This window comes from Emiliania huxleyi (assembly GCF_000372725.1).
Source record: "Emiliania huxleyi CCMP1516 chromosome Unknown EMIHUscaffold_176, whole genome shotgun sequence".
Taxonomy (NCBI): domain Eukaryota; phylum Haptophyta; order Isochrysidales; family Noelaerhabdaceae; genus Emiliania; species Emiliania huxleyi.
The window spans coordinates 63,688-83,904 of NW_005200824.1; the positions used below are offsets into that span (position 1 = coordinate 63,688).

Genomic DNA, 20,217 nt, shown 5'->3' on the forward strand with positions numbered 1-20,217 from the left:
CGGCGATCGCCACTGCGCTCGACGCCGCATCCGGCAAGACGAAGCCGCGCCAGCGCAAGCTCGGCTGGATGGACTGGTTCCTCGAGAAGACACCGCCAGGCCGCAAGCTGCTCTTCGACCAGGCGACCAAGGCGATGCTCAAGCAGACGAAGGGCAACTACCCGGCGCCGCCCGCGATCCTCGAGTGCGCAGACGGCGGGGCGACGGGAACTGCAAGAGTCACCATGAATGATCATGACTAGGCCCCGCCCGCGATCCTCGAGTGTGCGAAGGCGGGCCTCGAGGCGGGGCACACGGCAGGCTCCACCGTCGAGCGGCAGCTCTTCGGCAAGCTCGCCGCGACGTCTGAGTCCGCCGCGCTGCGCGGCATCTTCTTCGGCGCGACCGCCGCCAAGAAGAACCCGTTCGGCAAACCCGACAAGAAGGCGAGACGCTTCCTAGACACCTCCTAGACACCCCCTAGACACCCCCTAGACACCCCCTAGACACCCCCTAGACCCCGTCCGGCAAGCCCGACAAGAAGGTGGGCAGATCTGGGGAGAGATGGAGAGATCTGGGGAGAGATGGAGATCACCCTTTCGGCAAGCCCGTCGCCAGTCGTGTAGTGCCTCTCCCTCTCCTCTACGGCCGCTCTACCCCTCTCAACAGGTGGAGACGATTGGCGTCCTCGGCGCCGGACTCATGGGCGCGGGCATCGCGGAGGTGTCGATCGGCAAGAACTTGCGCGTGCTGATGAAGGACAAGGACCAGGCGGGCCTCTTACACGCGGCGAGGACGTGATCTCCCCACATCTCCCCACATCTCCCCACATCTCCCCCTCTTCCAGGCGGGCCTCTCGCGCGGTGAGGACATGATCCTCAAGTCGCTCGGCGCCAAGCTGAAGAAGAAGCGCCTCACCACCTACACGCACGACGCGCAGGCCTCGCGGCTCACCGACGGCTCGATCTCCCCATATCTCCCCCACATCTCCCCCACATCTCGCAGGCCTCGCGGCTCGTCGGGCTCACCGACGGCTCGCCCGCGTGGAAGAAGCACTTTGCGGGCGCCGACATGGTCATCGAGGCGGTCTTCGAGGAGATGTCGGTCAAGCACAAGGTGGTCTCACACACGCTCACCCACGCGCACCAGGCCTTGCACTTTGAATGCCGCGGGGCTCCTGTCGTCTAGACGTGGAGTCGCGAGGGACCAGCCTGGCCCCTTGCCCCACCACCTCGTGTGTGTGGAGAGGCTCACCTTTTACTCGCCGTGCCCCACTAGGTGGTGCGCGAGATGGAGGCCATCGTCGGCCCGCACTGCATCATCGCGTCAAACACGTCCACCCTGCCGATCGGCGAGATCGCGTCGGTCGCGCAGCGGCCGGAGAACATCGTGGGCATGCACTACTTTTCGCCCGTGCCAAAGATGCCGCTGCTCGAGGTCATCACGCACGACAAGACCGCGCCCGCCGTCGCCGCCGCCGCCGTCGAGGTTGGCATCCAGCAGGGCGAGACAGCCTAGAAGCGGAATATGTGTTCTTGTATTCCAACTAGCATTGTTCCGTACCCCTCGTCTTCACGCGGTGCTCTGAACACACTGCACGATACCGTCATCCCGCCCCGAGGTTGGCGTACTCAGCACGTAGGCAAGACGGTGATCGCGGTCAAGGACGTGCCCGGCTTCTACGTGAACCGCTGCCTCGGCCCCTTCCTCACGGAGGCGATGGCGCTCACGCAGCAGGGCGCCGACCCGCTCGCGATCAACTCGGCGCTGCTCGACTTTGGAATGCCCGTCGGCGGCGTGACGCTCTGCGACGAGGTCGGGATCGACGTGTCGCGCCACGTCGTCAACAACCTGATCGGCGACCAGGCCAAGGGCTACCTCGGCGCGTGGAGCCTTGGGAGACGCGCCGAGGCCGCGAGGTTGCGCGAGATGACGCGAGGTTGTGCGCGAGAATAGGTGTGCGCATGGAGGGCGCCGACTTGCGTATGCTCGACCGGTTCGTCGAGGAGGGTCTGCTCGGCCGCAAGGCGCGGCGCCGCCCGAGAGGACGCACGAGCACACGCCAGAGCACACGCCGGATAAGAAAAGGCGGCAGGCCACGCCGGAGCACCAGGACCCGTCCCCAACCGCTCCCGGCCCCGCCACCCAGGCCGGCCGCGGCTTCTTCGACTACTCGGACCCGAAGGCCAAGAAGAAGCCGATCAACAAGGACGCGCTCGCCATCCTCAAGGAGCGACAAGCCCCCCCCCCCCCCCCGCCCCCGCCCCCCCCGCCCCCCCTTCACACACATCTCGAAAGACAAGTCCACACCCCCCACACCCCACCCTCCTCTCGCCGCCGCCGCCCTTCCCTCCCGACCCGGCCACGCCCACGGCACGCACACGCACACGGCGCGCCCCCTGACGCGCGGGCGCTCGCGACCCCCTTTGGCGCAGGAGTTCCGCGACCCCGCCAAGGACGCGTCGCAGCTGTCCAAGGAGCAGCTCGTCGAGAGGATGATGATGCGCTTCATCGTCGAGGCGCTCTACTGCCTGCAGGACGGCGTCATCCGCAACGCGCGCGACGGCGACGTCGCCGCCGTGATGGGCATCGGCTTCCCGCCCTTCCGCGGCGGCCCCTTCATGTACATCGACAAGCTCGGCGCGGACCACGTCGTCAGCAGGCTCAAGGCGCTCGAGGCGGAGCACGGCGCGCAGTACGCGCCGCCCGAGATCCTGCTCAAGCACGCCAAGGACGGCACGCCCTTCATCTCCTCTGCGCCCGAGCCGGAGGCTTGAGCCCGCCCGCCGGCGTGTATTGGTGTCTGCGCCGCCCGGCAAGCGGCTTGCGGCAAGGGTGTGCGCGCGTCTGCTGTCCTCGCTCCGAGCACCCCTCCTGCCTCCACTGTTTCGTGTTTGCTCTTGAGATGTGGCTCCTGTGCGCTTGGAGACGGAGGTGTGAATTGACTATTGTTGTCCTGGTTGTGGTTCTCTTGCCGTATGTACGAACAGTCAAAACTCAAATGAGAGAGTCCTGGCTCTCCTGTGCCCGGCGGCCGCCCCGCCCCCCCCCCCCCCCCCCGGGGGGGCCCACCGCGGCACCACCCCAGCACACACCAGTCACCACCCACTCCACACACTTGATCACTGTCACTGTCCACAGGCGTAGCCTGCCAGTCGGCGCGCCAGCCTCCACACGCCGCACGCGAGGGCCGTCTAAGCGACTCCTGCGAGGAAGGCGAGGCACTAATCTCCGTGCACTCGACCGCCCTCGCCACAGGCAAGCTCATTGACGATCTGCTCTGCGATGGCCGGGTGTGACGCATTCAGGCATCAGCCTCGGTGCCTGGTCGCAGCCGGACCGTCTTGCGACTTAGCCGGAGCGCTGAGGCAGTTGGCTGGCTCGATAAGGTCGACGAACACGGGGCCGAGCCCATCGTGCCTTATTATGAAGCACGAGGTGAAGAGCGTTGCTGCAAAGGCGAGGCAGAAGGTGACGTAGGCAAAGTGCTTCGAGAGCGACTCAATGCCACCGCGGAGCACCATCGCCACGTCGCGGCGGCTGCGCGTCAGGCAGTAGAGCAGCTCGAGCTGCACGAGCGCCAGCCGCAGGAGCAGCAGGACGACCATGACCCACTCCTGCTGCTCCCAGTCGATGCCGGCGGAGCAGCGGTAGATGAAGTAGTGGTCCTTGTTGATGTACGTGCGGATGAGGGTGGTGTGGACGAGGTAGATGACTGGCGCGGCCAGCCCGGGGATGTGGCCCATCCTGTGTGGCGGTGGGGGTGTGGGAGGGCCGCGCAAGGGAACGCGAGCTTGCGTGTGTGTTGAGAGAGACACCAGCTTAGGTAGAGCTCGTCCGGGTCGCCGTCCTGGTAGGCGTCACGCAGCCGCTGAACTGTGAAGAAGGCGGAGACAATGAGGATGACGCCGATGACCATCATCGGGTCATCAAAGGTGCCCATGACCAGCGAGGCCTCGAAGACGCAGATGAGGTGGAGCTCCGTACTCTCCAAGACGCTCACGCCAAGCAGACCCGCCTGCCGCAGCATCCAAGGGAGCAACGTGCCGAGGGTTCCGACGAAGAGCGACTCGACGAGTACAGGCACGGAGATGTCGTGGACCCAAAGCAGGGCCGTCCCCTCAAGGGTCGATGGCACTACTTGCGTCAAAATTGCACCTGTGACGGTGGGTACGAAGAGAAGGAGGATGGGCAGGCAGAGGAGCACGTTGAGAGTGCCGACGCACGCGAAGGTCCAAAAGGAGCGACGGGAACGTGGGAGTATAATGAAGAACCAAGCACAGTCCACGAGGGTAAAGGCGACCGGGGCACCGTAGAAGAGCACTAGGCTGTTCTCCATCTCAGAGCCGAAGTAGAGGCCAATGCCAGAAAACGTCGCGCTGAAGGCAATCCATGCGATGGCCAGCGCCATGGGATAGCGCCATCCGCCTCCGCGACAGTGGACCAGCAGCCCCGAGTGCTTGAACTCCGACCACTCCGCCGCACCCGGCGAGAGCTCCCCGCTAGCGTCTGGCTGCTGGAACAGAAATTCGAGCCGGTCCCAGTTGGTGATCGCCCAGAGCGTGGCAAAATTGCCGCAATACACGCCGTAGTACACGCCATTCGCACCGACTCCGGCGGAGGCAGGTGCGAGCGGCAGCAGCAGGACGGGTAGTGAGATGGCGATGGCGAATGCTATCACAAGGACGCACATGCGAAGATAGCGGGCATACTCAAGGAGGAGCGTTGTGAGCGCGACTGACGACGCTGTGCTTGCGTAGCGAGTGCGTAGCTCAGCTTTGCTATTCAGTTTCTTCGTTGACGATTGCACTTTCATGCTCTCTAGATCGCGTGAAGCAGTTGCCTGCTCGCCATCGAACAGCGGCTTGGAGTCGTCGTTCGATTCGGGAATCGGATCGTAACGATGCGGTACCGGGCTGCCTGGGTAATAACCGGCCTCTGCGCGCTTCTGCTGGAGAAACGCCCTAGGCGGCGGTTTGGACTTAGGCCGCGCCACCATCACGCTGCTCTGCCGCCGACTTTGGCTCACCGAGGGCGATTTGTTTCTCTTTTTTGCACGCTGGGCAGTAAATGTTTTTGGAGAGCGGTCCTGTCTTCCCGCTTGGACGTGCAGCTCATCGTTGGTCTACTGGGTTGGGGTTTTATGCTCATGGCGAGCGCCGTCCAGAGCCGCACCGACAGACAGTCGTTGCATCCCACGGGAAACGATCAGTCTCGCTCGCGATCTTGAGCCCGCCCGCCACCCACCCACCCAACTCCACAGCCCCCCCGCCTACCCGCCCCGAGCCTCGCCTACACAGATAAAAAGAAATCAGGGGCCGCTGCAACAAGAGATGGTGCTGTTCAAGGGCATGTGCATGCTTGGGGACAGCCTGCCGGACCGCTGCTGCACGGGGCTAAGCACCAGAAGAGGAATGTAGTTGATGGATCGGGCTATCGTCCGTGCCTCCCCTCTTTGCGTCAGAGTGGGACCTACGCCGCGCCGGGTAAGGGGCGCGCCCGGTCCTCGACGGAGCCGCAGCAGGCTGTGCGACTCTCTCGCATGTGTGACGAGGCGGTATGACGGCACGTGTGCGACTCTCTCGTGCATGTGCATGTGCATGTGCATGTGCATGTGCATGTGAGAGATTTTTAGCAATACCAAACAACTCTAACACTCACACTTGTTTTTTGTTTTTTGGAAAAATAATTTTTGCATGTGCATGTGCATGTGCATGTGCGTGTGACGAGCAGTAACAGTAACAATAAGAGGTAGCGCTGATTCGACGACTACACCGTACACCGAGGGCGGGGAGGTGGCAGGTGGGGGCCAAACCGAGCGGCCCACGGAAATGTTCACACAGGTCGACAGAGAGGACGTTAAAACGTTCAGACTAGACTACACCGTACTCGAGCGGCGAGTAGACAAGTGGGGCACACTCTCCTACGCTACCTTTAATGTGGGGGGAAAACGTTCAGACCTTGCGCTTGAGCCGCCACACATGTCCCTTTCCGGTGACGAAGACGTCGCCGCCGTCGCCGAACCTGACGTTGGAGATGTTGGTGCCCAGCTTGACCGAGGCGAGCACCTTGGGCGCAACGGGGTCGATGACGGCGATGCCGCCCGGCACCGAGCTCCAGATCCGGCCGAGCTCGTCCACCTTGAAGCCGTCGGACAGCCCCGGCCCGAGCTGCACGCCGGCGCCGAGCTCCTTCTCGCCCAGCACCGCGCTGCGCTCGAGCGGCAGCGCCTCGCGCAGCGGGAAGGCGTGCCACGACGGCGTGTCCTTGACCGAGTTGGCCACCCACAGCGCGCCCCCGTCGGCCGAGAACGCAAGGCCGTTGGGGCGCTCGAGCAGGCTCGTCACGAGCTCGACCGCGCCGCCGGCTCGGCAGCGGTAGACGCCGGTGCAGCCGGCGCCGCGCTCCTGCACAGCCTGGTCCAGGTACGGCTGGTCGGGGTGCCCGAGGTGCATGAACTGCTTGAGCAGGAAGCCGTACACTGAGTCCGTGAAGTAGACATCGCCGCTCGGCGCAACCACCACGTCGTTGGGCGCGTTGAACGGCTTGCCGTTGGGCGCCGTGTGTGCCAGCACCTCGAAGGCCGCCTCGCAGATCTTCCCACCGTTGAGCTTCTTGAGCTCGGCGAGCTTCATGCGGATGACACGGCGCGTCGGGTGCTGGCAGATGGTCAGCTCGTCGCCCACGAGCGCCATGCCGTTGGCACCGGGCTCGAAGAGCTGCTCAAAGTCGGGCACGTTGCTCCCGTCGTAGCCGCCGGCCTCGGTCGCCACGATGGTGGTGCCCTCCGCCTCGGTCCAGCGGTAGATCCGTGCGTCCACCGTGTCGACGAAGTAGAGCGCCTTCTCGCTGGCCTCCCACACTGGGCCCTCGCTCCAGCGGATGCCGGACACGAGCAGCTCGACCTCGGCGGAGGCGAGCACGCCCGCGTGGTCAGCGACCTCTGCGGTCGCGGCGTGCGGCTTGGTTGCGATTGGCGGGTCGAGGTCAATCTCGTACCCCTTGGAGTTACCGCACCCCATCACCACCAGGTCTCGGGCGGGCAGCAAGCTTGAGAGCAAATGGCGAGCAGGGGCATGGTTGCACCACAATCGCACCTATCTCTTCAGGCGCCATCACAGCTGTGAACTGTGAACATGAACTCGTCGAGCGTTTGCTGTTTTGGCGACTGAGGGGAAGCCGAGGTTGAGGGGGACGTGCGATTGTGGTGGCGGCTTGCCGTCCTCTTCGGGTTGCCTGTTTTCTTTGAGCGCACTGGAGCACTGGATAGAGAAGAATTTAAACAAAAGAACTCTCTCTCACAGCAGACAGGCTCGACACAGGTGCGAACTGGCGCGTGCTAGTACTATCACAGGCACACCACCGGAGCCGCCTAAGCGACTCCGTTAAGAACGGCAATGCACTTAGCACCGTGCACAATTTGCCGCTGTCCCCGCACGCTAGCTCGTTCACCGTCTGCCACGCCACGGCGGTGTGGAGAACGACAGACAAGCGCTGCATCTCTGCAGCCCGTGCCAGTTCTTGGTGGTCCATGTGACCTCATCGAGGTGCTGAGCGTGCGAAAGTTTGTTACTCAGCTGGTCCGCCGCCTGCCGAAGAATTTTGCGGACGCCGTTCCCGAAGCCGCCGAACGTCTCGATGAGCGGGCAGGGACGACGTATGGAGCGTGTCCGGGTGGGGCGATGAACCCCCTGAAAAAAGGGAATCTGTTAAAAAACAAAAAAACAGAAAAACTTCGGTGCCGGAAGGGTAGCTGATGGGTAGGCTGAGGGCGACTCGCTCGCAGCCACCCTGCAACTCGATCTGCATTCGGTCACACCGGCGCCATGCTCTTCCTCTCCACTCTCCTCATCTCTTCGTACACCGCCCCGCCTCCCAAGACCTCGGACCACCCCGGCTTTGCCCGCTGGATGGCAACCTCCCTCACCTGGGGAGTTCTCTCAACGACGTCGACTCGGTCGGAAGGGTCAACCAAAGGCGACGCCTTCGGCAACCCATGTGCATCTCCGCGAGCTGTAGCCACACAGTAGCAAGTGTGTATCCTGTCTACCCAGCCTCCGCCCAGCAACACACATGTGTCCATCCTCCTGCGGCACGCGCAGACTCCTTTGCGGATGTCGACGGCGTCCCCTACTTTTACGCGAGCGGCATGGACGCCTCGATGGTCGACCTCTTCGGCTCCGACGCGTCGAATTCCCGCGGCACCCTCTCCCTGACCGAGGCATCCTCGCTCGAGGAGGTCGCGGCGTGCAAGATTGGCCACCTGCTTGGTGACCCGGAGAACCCGCCCTGCGCCCGGCTCGTGCTGAGCGGCAGCCTCGCAAAGGTTGCTGCGGGCAGCGACGAGGAGACGGCCGCCAAGAAGGCGCTCTTCGCCAAGCACCCGTCCTTCAAGATGTACCCGCCGGGCCACGCCTTCTACGTCGTGAAGATGGAGGTGGACGGCGTTTGGCTGATCGACGCCTACGGCGGCGCGGCGACGCCCTCCGCAAAGGAGTACCTCGACTACAAGCCCTCGCTGGTGTGAGCAGAGGAGAGGTCTCGCTGACAGCGACAGCACGCTTCGGGGCGAGAGCAGCGCCTCTCGCCACCTGATTGGATCCGTCGATTACACATGGCCCCCGGGGCGATGGTGGCATGGCCGTGCTGCGTACGGAGCTCTACGTCACTCGTCAGTATGGATCGACATACAGTGTGCATGTTCTGTGCTCTCTAGTAGACTCTTCCTGTGTGCTATGTGAGCATACATACTGGGGGTTGGCGGTTGCTCGTTGAGCTTTTACCAGGAGCGCGTACGTGACAGGGAGTTGGGCTCTCGAGTACGGCTTTACACGCGCCTATCGTAGAGGGAGCGGACCGTGAGTTGAGGAAATCCGGGGACGCGACCCACTTCGCCACAGACGGTCCCGTGCCTCGCCGCTAAGACGGGTATACGGCCGCGGCTCGTGTGCGTGTACCCGTCTTTGTCCGGAGTGAAAAGTCCAACGCGCTCGTCGGTGACGGCGTCCCCGGATTTCGCCGCGCTCGGCGAACCTCGACAGCGCTTTCGGTGGCATGCAGCTCTTTGCGCCTGAAGCCTGGAGAGCAGCTCCTCTGCTGCTCACACACTCTGCACAGTTGACACAGCCTACTGTGCGGCTGCCACAGCTGTGACAGCGATGGGCTCGCCCTCACTGGCCCTCAGTCACTTGTGCTGCGGCTTGTGTGAGCGACACTGCTCGGCGACTGCCGGCACACTGTGAGACCGTGGGTGTGAGGTAAAACCACGCTACCAGCGCTTGGTCACATCGGCCCCGAGGTCAGATCCATCTACTCTGTTGATGACAAGACTTGTCTACTGGCTGGAGCCGAGCAGGAGGGCCCAGCGCACAACCCCTGGTCAACTCAGGGTCCACACCCCGTAAGGCTAAGGGGTAAGGCCGTACATAGTATCGAGATAGTGTGGTTCTCGTATCTCGAACTCGATAGACGATAGACGATACCCATTACCTCCCGCGGCTTGCTGCACTCAGGCTGTGTGAACTCCACTGTGTCCGGGGTGTGTTTTAGTGTGAGGACGGACCTCGGACGGACGGAGTACGGAGACACTCCACTCGAGTCGAGGTGTCGACGCGCTGCATGCCATGGGTCTCACAATAAAAAACACGTACATAGAGAGCCACCACACAAAGTCCACACGTGAGACCCATGGTCATTTTACTTTTTTGTAAACACGGCGTGAGCCTTGGGCTTGGCCGCCTCTGTCAGTGTGCCCGTGGTAGGAGAGACTGCCAGTGAGAAGCTGGAGGAAGGTCGCTAGTCGAGAGAGATCGCCAGTGGAATAGGGAGTCCACCGTGCTGCGAACCTGTCGCTGTCCCCTTGTCAGGAGCAGGAGAACTAGGAGAGCGCAACCAGTAGGAGGCCCGCGCCTGCCCCCGTGCCGCCGCCCGCCGGGTCCCGGGTGCAACTTTTTGTCCTATACGAGAGGGGAATCCCTGGGACCCTGTCGTGTGGATGAACCCTGCCCAGCCCCCCTCCGTGTCGCGATGCGCTCCCCGCTCCCGTTCCCCTGTGTCCCTGATCGTCCTTACACAAGATCCTGCTCGTGCAGGTGGGGACCCTGTCCTTCTTCCCACACCCCTCTTGCGTTTGGTGTGTCCGTTTTACGATTTATATATTTATTGGAGACTTTTTTCGTTCTTCTTCCTTGTACCGAACTGCCGTGGAGGAGTGGAGGACTAGCAGTCTACCCGCCCTCCTCCTCCGCCGCCGCCCCGTGCTCCCTGAGCCACTCCCGCGAGCGCAAGTCCGCCTGCCTCACGCGGCGTCGGGTCGAGACGCCGCCGCCTCCGCTGCGCGAAGCCGAGGGCGGGGCGGCGTGGGGCTGACGCCTCAGCAGGCGTCAGCCGGGCGCGGTGCCAGATGCGCGCGTCATGTCCTCCTCTCAGCGGCTCTCTATGAGCGCTGGGCCGCGTCCGCCGCCTTCCTTGCAGCGGCCGCCTTGGCCCTCGCAGCGGCCGCGCGCCTCGCCTTTGCGGCGGCCATCGCCGCCTCAGCTGCCGCCGTGGCCGCCTCAGCTGCCGCCGTGGCCGCCTCCGCTGCCGCAAGTGCCGCGGCCGCGGCTTCCTCCTCGGCCGCGGCTTCCTCCTCCTCCGCCTCTGCCTCCTCCTCCTCTTCCTCCGCCTCCTCGGCCAACCGCTCCGCCTCGACCATCTCAGCTAAAGCCACTGCCTGGCTCTCCGCCGTGATGCCGAGCCGGATCCTCTCCTCGTGACAACTTTCGAGAAGCCTGATCAATCTCTCCTCCTCGGCCTTCGCGGCCTCGGCTGCGGCTGCCTCTGACAGCGCCTCGGCGCCCTCTGATGGCGCCTCTGCACCCTCCACCGCCGCCTCGGGCTCCTGCGACGGCCCGGCGGCGCCGCTCCCGCCGCCCTTCTTCTTCTTCTTGCCCTTCTTGCCCTTGCCGCGCTTCTCCGCCTCGACCTCCGCCAGCAGCTCCTCGGCGTGCCGCGCCGCCTCCGCCTCCGCCGCCGCCCTCTCCGCCGCCCTCTCCGCCGCCCCCGCAGCCCACGCCGCCTCCTTCGCCGCCTTCTCGGCCGCCTTCTTGGCTGCTGCCACGGCCGCCGCGTGCTCCTCGAAGGCGCGCACGCAGCTGGCGCTGCCCTCCTCCTTGGCAAGTTGCAGCGCTGTGAGTCCAGCCGCCGAGCGCAGTTCCGTGTCGGCGCCCGCCCGCAGCAGGCAGAGCAGGACGACGGAGTGGTCCCCGAGAGCGGCGAGCATCAGCGCGCTGATGCGGCCTTCGCTGTTCTGAAGGTGGACCGAAGCCCCACGCTGCAGCAGCGTCGCGGCCAGCCGCTCGTAGCCGTAGATGGCGGCGAACATCAGCAGCGTGAGGCCGCTCACACCCTCACGAGTGAAGGTCGTGTCCACCCGCCCGCCGCCGTCGAGCCACGTCAGCACCGCCGCCTCGTCGCCTTGTATAGCCGCCTCCACGACCTCCTCGGGGACGGCGTCCTCGCCCGTTCCGCTCTCCACGCCGCCAGAAGAGGACGCGGCAGTTGGTGCCGCCGCCGCCCCCTTGCCCGAGGCGGCACCGCCGTCCGCCCCCGCGCCGCCCGCCTCGACGATCTCCTCGGGAACAGGCCCGCTGCTGCCGCCCGAAGCGCCGTCCGCCCCCGCGCCGCCGGCCTCGACCGCCGCCGCGTCGCGCCTCTCCGCCGCCACCTCGCCGAGAAACGTCTTGACGGCGGCGGTGCACTCGGTGTGGCCCCTCGCCTTAGCGATCTGCAGCGCCGTGTCGCCGTCCGCAGTGCGCAGCGCCATGTCTGCTCCCGCGCGTAGCAGGCGGAGCACGACATCAGGGCGACCATGGAAGGCGGCGTTCGTGAGCGCAGTGTAGCCGTTGCAGTCCTGCTGGTTGATCTCCGCGCCGTGCTGCAGCAGCAAGTCGACCACGCGCTCGTGGCCGTTGTTGGCAGCGAACATCAGCGCAGTGGTGCCGCGAATGCTCTGCAGGTTGATCTCCGCGCCGTGCTGCAGCAGCGTCTCGACCACCTGCACGTGGCCGTTGATGGCTGCGGCAATCAGCGCCGTGGCGCCGATGCTGTTTTGCGCGTCCGGCTTCGCGCCCCGCTTCAGCAGAACCTCGACCAATTGCTTGTGGCCTTTGCTGGCGGCGATCTTCAGGAGCGTCCAGCCACTCACACCGCCACGCACGCACGTCGCATCAACCCGCCCGTCCCCGACGAGCCACGTCTGCACCACGCCCGCCTTGCCGTTCACCGCCGCTGTCTCGATCTTTTTCGGCAGCGCGAGCGGCGCAGCCTGTGGCGCCGTGGAAGCGCGTCCGCGCCGGGAGGCGGCTGAGCCAGGTTTTCGGCCAGGCATGGGAGCGCTCGTCGTGGCGCCTGGAATAAAGAATTTTCGCGATCGCACTGGACTGGCGCGCACTGGCACTAACACAGGTACACCACGGGAGCCGCCTAAGCGACTCCTGCGAGGGCGGCGAGGCAGTTAGCTCCGGAATAAAGAAATTCAGCTGCGCCCTGGATCGCTCCCACCCCGATGTGCTGAGAACTGGGACGTGGGAGAGAGAGCCTACCCGCCCTCCTCCTCCGCCGCCGCCCCGTGCTCCCTGAGCCACTCCCGCGAGCGCAAGTCCGCCTGCCTCACTGGCTCGGGAATGCGGTGCCTCGAGCAGCGGCGGACCACGTCGAGGGCCGACGGGAGGGAGAGGCCGTGCCCGACCGACACGACGACGGGGCGGATGCCGCCCGCGGCGCTTGCCGGCTCGGACGTGCGCAGCAGCGCGCCTGCAAAAGAAGGGCGGTGACAGTCAAGAAATGGAGAAATGCTGTGGGAGCGGCCGCGGGTGGCCGAGCAACGCGCGCCCCAGGTGGCGCCGCTCGCGCCGACGAGGTTCGCGTGCGCGCCGCGCCTGCGGAGTCGTGGCATGCGAAGTCGTCGTCGCCTCCACGTCTCCCGCAGCTGTTTTCTACCGTTGGCCGGTGGCGGTGGCGGTGGCCGGGTCCCGGCGCCACTCCGGTCCGGTGGCCGGCGCCGAGTCTACCAGAGGGCGCGCGCCGGTCGAGCTGCGCCGTGAGAGCGGCCACCGTCCCCTTGGTGAGGCCGTCGACGCGGTGCAGCGACTTGCCCACTCCGATGGTCGGCACGCCGCTGAGGACGCCTAGAGAGGACGGCACCGAGGCGGCTCCGAGACGGGTCCAATCCAGTCCTGCCGGGAGAGGCCCGTGGACATCTTAGCTTGTGAGCCAGGGAAAGGGTTGGTTCCAATCATGGGCCACGCCGCTGTCGCTCGGACAGGCAGATGCTCCTCCCGACCTCGACGACCTCGGCTCCGTCTCCGGTAGCTCGCTCCCGACTCGACCTCGGTTCGATCTCGGCTAGAGGTCGCCGAGGTGGCAAGCGAGGCCAAAGCGGTTCGGGTGCAGGACACCGTTGCCGTCGACGAGGATGGCGTCGGGGTAGAGGTGCGGCGCCGCCTCTCGCAGCTCCGCGAGCAGCTCGAGCAGGAAGCGGACCTCGCGGAAGGCCAGGTAGCCGGGGATGTACGGCTGCGCGGGCCGTACAGGGAGAGTGGGTGGGAGGCGGGGTGGCAGACAGCATTAGGGTCTGTGCGGCAGCGGTGGCGGAAACCGTGCATCTCAGGCTACGCGGGCCATGGCCGCACCGCTGTGAGCACGACGCGGCGGCACGACGTGTGGATGACCTCAAGCGTGGCGGCGTCGAGGACGACCAGCGCCGCGCAAGCGTCGGTCTCGCTGCCCTTGACGAACGACACGTCAACACCACCGATGCGGCGCAAGCGCTCTGGGTCGACCACGTCCGTCTCCGTAAGAAAGCTTCGGAGCCAGCGTTGCCGCAGCCACCACCAGCAGCGGAGCAGCCTACCGTCGCGGAGCAGGAGCGCGGAGCCGGCGAGGAGTGCGGGTAGCAGAGAGCGACGAAGGAGCCGCATAGAAAGGCGGTGGGGTGGGCTGCGAGTACAGCCACGCCTGCTATTCACATCATTGCACAACTCCGGACCCAAGACGCACAAGCACAGACAGTCGCTATTCACAGCACAAGCCCTCGCCGGGGGCTCGAGCATGCGCAGCGAAAAGCAAAAAAGTGAGGCGTGGTCTGTACTCGCCAGGTGGGTGGGAATGCCGCCCAGCAAAAAAAGAATTTTCCTCCGCCCCAAAAAATGAAAAAAATAATGCCGTCCTCCCTGCTCCCATCCCTCCCTTGGGTTGTCCGTTTTCTTTCTTTCTGAAAAAATTAATCCCACCAGGGGTAAGGTAAGGTAAGGTAAGGTAAACTTCTCCACACACACGAGGTGGTGGGGCAAGGGGGGGCAACCCTCGCGTCTCCACGTCTGACGACAGGAGCCCCACGGCATTCAAAGTGCAAGGCCCAGTGCGCGTGGGGTTGTCTGCTCTACTTATTTCTTTACCCTGGGACCTCTCTGCCCAGTCCGGGGGTGCGTCGAACCTTCCATCACCCTGTCGGAAGCGGCGTGCCGGTGGAGGCACGTCCGGGTTTTGGAAGTAAAGATATATTACTTATTACTTTTATTTATAATGAAAAAATCTTTCAGTCGGCACTGCGCGCCGCGGTCACGCGCGGGAGCCAGACACGGCCGCTGAAGGCGACCGCGCGGATGAGCTGGAAGAGACCAAAGGTCCGCCAGATGGCCGCCGCGGACGAGGCTCGCGTGAGCATGAATGGGAGCAACGCGACGGAGGAGAGGTACACCACCGACAGCGCGCCGAGGCTGCGCCGCGCGAGCAGCGTCCCCTCCGACGCGGTGACGGCGCCGGTGAGCAGGGCGGCGATCGCGAGCGGGGCCGCCAGCGGGCGCATGCCTAGCGAGGAGGGGCACCGTGCGATCTGAGCGAGGGGGTGTGGCATCGTGCAGCGTGCCCAGAGCACCGCCTGGGCACACTAGAAGTAGTCGCTTGCTCCCAGTGTGCCCAGAGCATCGCGTGCATGCCAGGGCTGCCAAAGACATCCGGAGACAGCCGAGTGCGCGTCGTCTCGCGTGCTAGTTGGAGCACGGGGGTGCTAGTTGGGGGTCTGTACCCAGAACTCTAGGCGGCGCATGCCGAGGGCGACGGCCGCGTCGTTGGTCAGGAGGCCGGTGCCGAAGAGCGGCAACGCGCCGCCCGCCAGCGCGGCGCCGACGGCGACGGCCATGGACAGCCGCAGCAGACGCGCCGCGACGGACGCCTCCGCGTCTCGCCACGCAGCAACCTTTGCGCCGTCGGGCGGGCGCGCGTATGGCGGGAGGAAGGCCTGCGAGATAGCGGCGAGAATACTCCGCGAGATTCCGCGAGATTCCGCGAGATTCCGCGAGGTTGTCCGAGATGGTCCGAGATTTCTCGAGGGGTTTCCCGAGGGTTCCCGAGGTTGCCCAAGGCTGGGAGGGAGGGAGGGAGGGAGGGAGGGAGGGAGGGAGGGAGGGAGGGAGGGGAGGGAGGGGAGGGAGGGGAGGGAGGGGAGGGAGGGGGAGGTCGGGGATAGCCTGCGCGGTCTGCGAGACGACCTCGAGCAGCGGCGACAGGAAGAAGAAGGTGGTGAGGGCGAGCTGGTGGCAGGCGAGCGGCAGCTCGCCCAACCGCGCGGCCGAGTAGGTCATGAAGCCGAAGCAAGTGATCTTCCCCAGGATGAGGGTGAGGACCGGCGCGGCAAAGAGCAGGAACGTGCGAGACGAGACGCCGCCGCCGCCGCCGCCGCCGCCGCCGCCACCGCCGCCGCGGGCTGCCGTCGCCGGCCGCCGGCGTGGCACGAGCCCGAAGCCTCCGTCCGGCACCAGCTTCTTGCGCGCGACGAGCAGCAGCGAGAGAGTGCCCGCGCACTGCGCGACGGACGTGGCCCACGCGGCGCCCGGCACGCCCTGGCGGAGGAGGACGACCCCGACCAAGTCGAGCCCGACGTTGCAGACAGCAGCCACCGCCGAGCCGAGCAGCGGCGTGAGCGAGTCCTATTCTTCGCACCACCGTCTTCTTCTTCTTCTTCTTCTTCCACCGCCGAGCCGAGCAGCGGCGTGAGCGACTCCTTCGCCCCGAGCAGCGCCGCAGACAGGACGCCGCTCAGCAGCGCTGCCGGCAGGGAGAGGGCGCGAATCCGCACGTACGCCACGGCGGGGGCGAGGATCGCGGCGTTGGACGCGGTCTCGGCGCCCACGTACAGAGAGAGCAGCGGCGGAGCGAACGCGACCAGCACGAGCATCGCGAGCCTACGTGACATGTCTCGGACATGTCTAAGAAAGGTCCTGGGCATGTCCAGGCAGCACGAGCACTCGCGAGCCCTCCCGATCTCCCTACATCTCCCTACATCTCATCACATCTCCCCACATCTGAGCCCACCCGAGTCGAGTGAGCCTCAGCACCAGCCCCTTGCGCGCTGCTCCACCCACACGACGGCGAGTCGCGTGACTCTTCCCAGCGTGCAGCGGAGAGGAGTGAGTGCGCGCTCGGGGTGCGGAGTGTTGCGGCGCATCGCGGGAACCACCCGCGCTTTGAGCCGTCGTACCTCAGCCGCATCTATTTTCGCGCGCAGGCCGCAAGCCAAGCTCAGCCTCGCGGCGATGCGGACCACACTCTCCGAGTCCGGCGACGGGCGACCTGCGGCGGCGCCTTCGGCGGCGGCGGCGGCGGCGGCGCGCTGGGACGAGTACAGGTTGGTGGTGGCCACGTTGAGGAAGGCGAAAAGGTAGGCGGTGCCGTCGCAAAAGGTGGTTGCGGGCCCGAGTGCGGCGAGAGACGACGCGCCCTTCCCCGGGTGCGCCGAGAGTCCGACCGCGGAAGTGTCGATGAGCGAGAGGACCGGGCTGCTGAGCCACAGGCCTAGGCACGGCAGCGCAAACTCGCGGATCGCTCGGGCCGAGGGCGCCTCTGGAGGCTGCAAGGCGTCGGCGGCAAGGCGCGTGCGGCTGCGCGGGTAGGCAGCGTTCCGCCGTAAGACAGGGCCGCCGGAGCTTGGTGGAGGACGGCGGCCGGCGGCAGAGCTCGTGAGCAGGGCAAGCAGGAGCATGGGGAGGGAGAGCGACCTCGAGAGCAGCGAGCGCGCCGAAAGATTTTTCGAAAAAGAATTTTCGCATAAAAGAATTTTGCCGCCCAGCTTGTATACGCAAAAGAATTTTACAAAAGAGGTGCGCCCGGGGTTGTCTGCTCTATTTATTTATTGTCTTGTCATGTGGTTCTGTGTGTCGCTCCTGTGTGACCGTCACCGCCCGTCTAGCGTCCACCCATACCGCGTTGGTGTCCCAGTCGTTGGTCGGACTGTGTTTCGCCTTCCCATCAATCAATCAGACGGCTAGCACCACACTCCTCTCCTTAAAATCCCTGTGTGGTGGCGGCGTGCCGTCCTCCCACCCCTCCCTTGGATTGTCTGTTTTCTTTCTGCGTGGCGATCCAATGCCGCTTCCCTCACCCGAGGAGTCGGGCATGGGATCACCGTCGGTGGTGGCGACAGAATCGGACAGAGAAGACGAGGCGGTGGCGGGGCCGCGGCTGAAAAAGGCTAGGAGGGGAGGTCGGGCCCCGCGCCCGTCAGATGATCATCGGAAGGCGAACAAGAGGAAGAACTCAGAGGAGAGGGGAGCCTCCTCCGGAGTGAGGATGAGGACCTTGCGCGAAGGGGCCCTGAGCGGTGACGTCGTGTGAGTGTGCGTGTCGTGTGCATGTCTGGTGTTCATTATAGCTCCGAGTAGAGGGGGCGATCTGCTGCTAGGGGAAACCCGGAGCGCAGAGCCAACCCTCGGAGACCCGTGTTTACTTTACGGCCCTTTCCCTGCGAACGCGCACCCCTAGGGCTAGGGCTCTCTTGCCCGCAACCCGATCCCGATCATCCGGCCCGCTGGGTGCGCTTCTTAGCTCCCCGGCCCTGGATGTGAGGCTGCCAACTGCACTCCAAGTGCTCCAAGTGCTTTCTTTTTAGGTCCCAGGGATTCCTCTCGTATAGGACAAAGTTGCACCCGGCGGCACGGGGGCAGGCGCGGGCCTCCTACTGGTTGCGCTCTCCTATAGTTCTCCTGCTCCTGACAAAAGGGACAGCGACAGGTTCGCAGCACTGTGGACAGGTTGGTGTCCAGTCCGAGCCTGACTGTTCATCTGTTCTTCACCTTCCTACTGTATGTTGGTAGGGAGGTGATGAGGAGTCAGTTATGCGCGGCGGGCGGTTAGACGTTCCGGGGCGAATCGGGACGTTCCTACCTGTACCTGCGTTAATGCCAGTGCGCGCCAGTCCCGTGCCCCGTGTTGTGCGAGGGAGGTTTCCATACATACTCCCTATTCCACTGGCGATCTCTCTCGACTAGCGACCTTCCTCCGGCTTCTCACCGGCAGTCTCTCGCTATCAGGCACACTGACAGAGGCGGCCAATGTGTGAATTGGTCTGACTGTGTCTGCGCCTCTCCATGCGGGGGGGGGCAGGCAGTTCTCCAAGCTGCAGAACATGTGCGGGCCAGCGCCTATGACGCTCAAGGAGTGGTGCGTCTACGGGGAGGTGGGTTGATTTGGGGCAAAACGACAAAAGTGGGCCCGCCCGGGGCAAAATGGTAAAGTCAAAACTGTGCTTTCGTGCAGCCGGGTTGACGCGGGGCCTCGGATTTAGCCAAAGTGACCCATCGCGCAGCACATGACGACCGCCCACCGCTTGTGCAAGCGTGATCACTCGCTGCTGCCGCATCCATATGAAGTGGCGTCACAGTTCCAGGAGCGGACATTCTGCAGAGATGCAGGGAGGAGCTCAGGCTTGGGAGGAGCCCAGGCGCTTAAAAAAGCGCCAAGACAGGGGGGGTGCCACAAAGGTGTGGCGGAGAGGTGCCACCGCGGTGCCCACCGGTGCCACCGGCCTTGGAAGCCCGCCGGGCCAGCAGCCGCCAGCGCTGTCGCCACGCTGCTGGCCACGCCCGCGCGTACGCTGCCCGCGCCATCCTCCTGACCACCACTCTCTGCGCATGCACAGTTGTTGTCCGTTTTGTCGCGCAGGCCATGGTGAGGCCGTGAGAGTGCGCTGGCAAACTAGGAGTGCGCCATGCATTGCCGCGCCCGGCCAGCTCGTTCGCGAGCCAGTCCGGGGCGACGGTCGTCGCCACGGTCCCCTGGGGAACCTTTGCGTACACCTTGCTGGGGCCGCGTCGATACCCGTCGTCCCTCTCCGGGGGCAGCGAGTATTCGACCCCTATGTTGGACCCGGCCTGGCTGCGCGCCTGCGCAGCTGCAGACCGCAGCCCGGCCACCACGTACTCGATGTTCTCGCGCAGCTGCGCGCGCGGGGCCTCCGCGCGCTCGGCCTCGCTCGCGGCGCGCTCGCCAGCCTCCTTCGCCCGGCGCTCCTTCTGCCGGATCTTCTTGGCCTTGCGAGACGCGGTTCGAGCCGCAAGCTGCTCATCGGTGAGCTCCTTCTTCTTTGGCGCGGTGCGCTCGACGTACGAGCGCTCCGCGGCCTGAACCGACTCGCGGTCGCCCGCGGCCTTCTCGTGCTTCAGGTCGATCTCGATGGTCGCGTAGCCAGGCCTTATCAGCCTGACCTGCGACGCACCTGCGATCCTTGCGACCATCACCGCGTCCTCCAGTTGCACGCGATCGGAGCTATTCCAGCGTCCGCTGCGCATCCCCGGCGGCACGACGGTGGCCGGCGCTTGCGCACCAGCCCCGTCCGCCACCGGGTCCGCGGCCGCGGTCCCTATCATAGCTACGCGCGCCATGGAGAACGGCGGGCACTTGTGGGGGCGCCTGGCCCGCCCGTTTTGTTTCCATACGGCTTTGTACAGAAGGATTCAGACTTCAGGCATCGTATACTGAGGCCAAAGTGAGTTTGTGGATGTGTGAGAACGATGCGCGACACGAGGAGGCACGCGGACCGACTCGTCGGCGACTCTGAGCTGCAACGCCGTTTCAGAATTTTTCTCAGCGTGAGCGAGACGTGGAAGAGTGCCACCGTCGGGTAGGACGGGTCGGCCCGGAGCATCGGAGTAGCCGTCGTGGTCGCGGCGAGCAGCGCCGGCCACTCCGGCGCCGCGTCGGCAATATGGGAGCATGTCCACCGCCACTTCGCGAAGGTATATCTCGAAGGACGACCTAAGGAAGAGCGTGGCGGCGCGTCGCCGGGGGGCGGCGTGCTCGTGCTCTCGCCGCGAGATCGAGGGAAGGAGGGGGGGGGGGGGGGGGCTGCCCCCCTAAAAAACCCCGGGGCCAGGGGTGCGTTTGCCCCCCCCCCGCAAAAACCCCAGGGAGGGGGGGGGGGGGGGG

At 65.2% G+C, this 20,217-nt stretch overlaps 7 protein-coding genes across 7 annotated transcripts in view; 2 read left to right on the forward strand and 5 right to left on the reverse strand.

The window, feature by feature from the left end:
• EMIHUDRAFT_442209 (putative hydroxyacyl-coenzyme A dehydrogenase/3-ketoacyl-coenzyme A thiolase/enoyl-coenzyme A hydratase alpha subunit) overlaps nucleotides 1-2,995 on the forward strand; it is a 3,895-nt gene extending 900 nt beyond the window's left edge. Inside the window, exons 2-11 of the mRNA XM_005783825.1 lie at nucleotides 1-164; nucleotides 243-425; nucleotides 649-750; nucleotides 827-919; nucleotides 985-1,095; nucleotides 1,258-1,483; nucleotides 1,622-1,861; nucleotides 1,936-2,006; nucleotides 2,129-2,209; nucleotides 2,415-2,995. Of these exons, the coding sequence (XP_005783882.1) occupies nucleotides 1-164; nucleotides 243-425; nucleotides 649-750; nucleotides 827-919; nucleotides 985-1,095; nucleotides 1,258-1,483; nucleotides 1,622-1,861; nucleotides 1,936-2,006; nucleotides 2,129-2,209; nucleotides 2,415-2,756 (1,613 nt within the window). The 3' untranslated portion in view covers nucleotides 2,757-2,995. The remainder of the gene's footprint in view (nucleotides 165-242; nucleotides 426-648; nucleotides 751-826; nucleotides 920-984; nucleotides 1,096-1,257; nucleotides 1,484-1,621; nucleotides 1,862-1,935; nucleotides 2,007-2,128; nucleotides 2,210-2,414) is intronic.
• A 295-nt stretch (nucleotides 2,996-3,290) lies between these two features.
• On the reverse strand, nucleotides 3,291-4,672 carry EMIHUDRAFT_468180 (hypothetical protein; the record flags this gene model as incomplete). Its single annotated transcript, XM_005783826.1, has 3 exons — nucleotides 3,291-3,726; nucleotides 3,798-4,137; nucleotides 4,291-4,672. 3 exons carry the CDS (start codon nucleotides 4,670-4,672, stop codon nucleotides 3,291-3,293), a joined length of 1,158 nt encoding a protein of 385 aa, XP_005783883.1.
• A 1,261-nt stretch (nucleotides 4,673-5,933) lies between these two features.
• Nucleotides 5,934-7,788, reverse strand: EMIHUDRAFT_231843 (hypothetical protein; the record flags this gene model as incomplete). The annotated part of the gene is made up of 4 exons (XM_005783827.1): nucleotides 5,934-7,029; nucleotides 7,343-7,434; nucleotides 7,518-7,613; nucleotides 7,714-7,788. 4 exons carry the CDS (start codon nucleotides 7,786-7,788, stop codon nucleotides 5,934-5,936), a joined length of 1,359 nt encoding a protein of 452 aa, XP_005783884.1.
• A 17-nt stretch (nucleotides 7,789-7,805) lies between these two features.
• Nucleotides 7,806-8,506, forward strand: EMIHUDRAFT_112797 (hypothetical protein; the record flags this gene model as incomplete). Its single annotated transcript, XM_005783828.1, has 2 exons — nucleotides 7,806-7,977; nucleotides 8,082-8,506. The coding sequence occupies 2 exons, from the start codon at nucleotides 7,806-7,808 to the stop codon at nucleotides 8,504-8,506; spliced, it is 597 nt and encodes a 198-aa protein (XP_005783885.1).
• Nucleotides 8,507-10,414: 1,908 nt separating this feature from the next.
• Nucleotides 10,415-13,937, reverse strand: EMIHUDRAFT_112798 (hypothetical protein; the record flags this gene model as incomplete). Its single annotated transcript, XM_005783829.1, has 5 exons — nucleotides 10,415-10,981; nucleotides 12,668-12,771; nucleotides 13,029-13,145; nucleotides 13,416-13,533; nucleotides 13,650-13,937. The coding sequence occupies 5 exons, from the start codon at nucleotides 13,935-13,937 to the stop codon at nucleotides 10,415-10,417; spliced, it is 1,194 nt and encodes a 397-aa protein (XP_005783886.1).
• Nucleotides 13,938-14,554: 617 nt separating this feature from the next.
• Nucleotides 14,555-16,996, reverse strand: EMIHUDRAFT_112799 (hypothetical protein; the record flags this gene model as incomplete). The annotated part of the gene is made up of 5 exons (XM_005783830.1): nucleotides 14,555-14,896; nucleotides 15,044-15,256; nucleotides 15,507-15,944; nucleotides 15,989-16,199; nucleotides 16,353-16,996. The coding sequence occupies 5 exons, from the start codon at nucleotides 16,994-16,996 to the stop codon at nucleotides 14,555-14,557; spliced, it is 1,848 nt and encodes a 615-aa protein (XP_005783887.1).
• A 1,577-nt stretch (nucleotides 16,997-18,573) lies between these two features.
• On the reverse strand, nucleotides 18,574-19,673 carry EMIHUDRAFT_231847 (hypothetical protein; the record flags this gene model as incomplete). Its single annotated transcript, XM_005783831.1, has 4 exons — nucleotides 18,574-18,618; nucleotides 18,688-18,736; nucleotides 18,806-18,917; nucleotides 18,989-19,673. 4 exons carry the CDS (start codon nucleotides 19,671-19,673, stop codon nucleotides 18,574-18,576), a joined length of 891 nt encoding a protein of 296 aa, XP_005783888.1.
• Nucleotides 19,674-20,217: the final 544 nt, after the last annotated feature.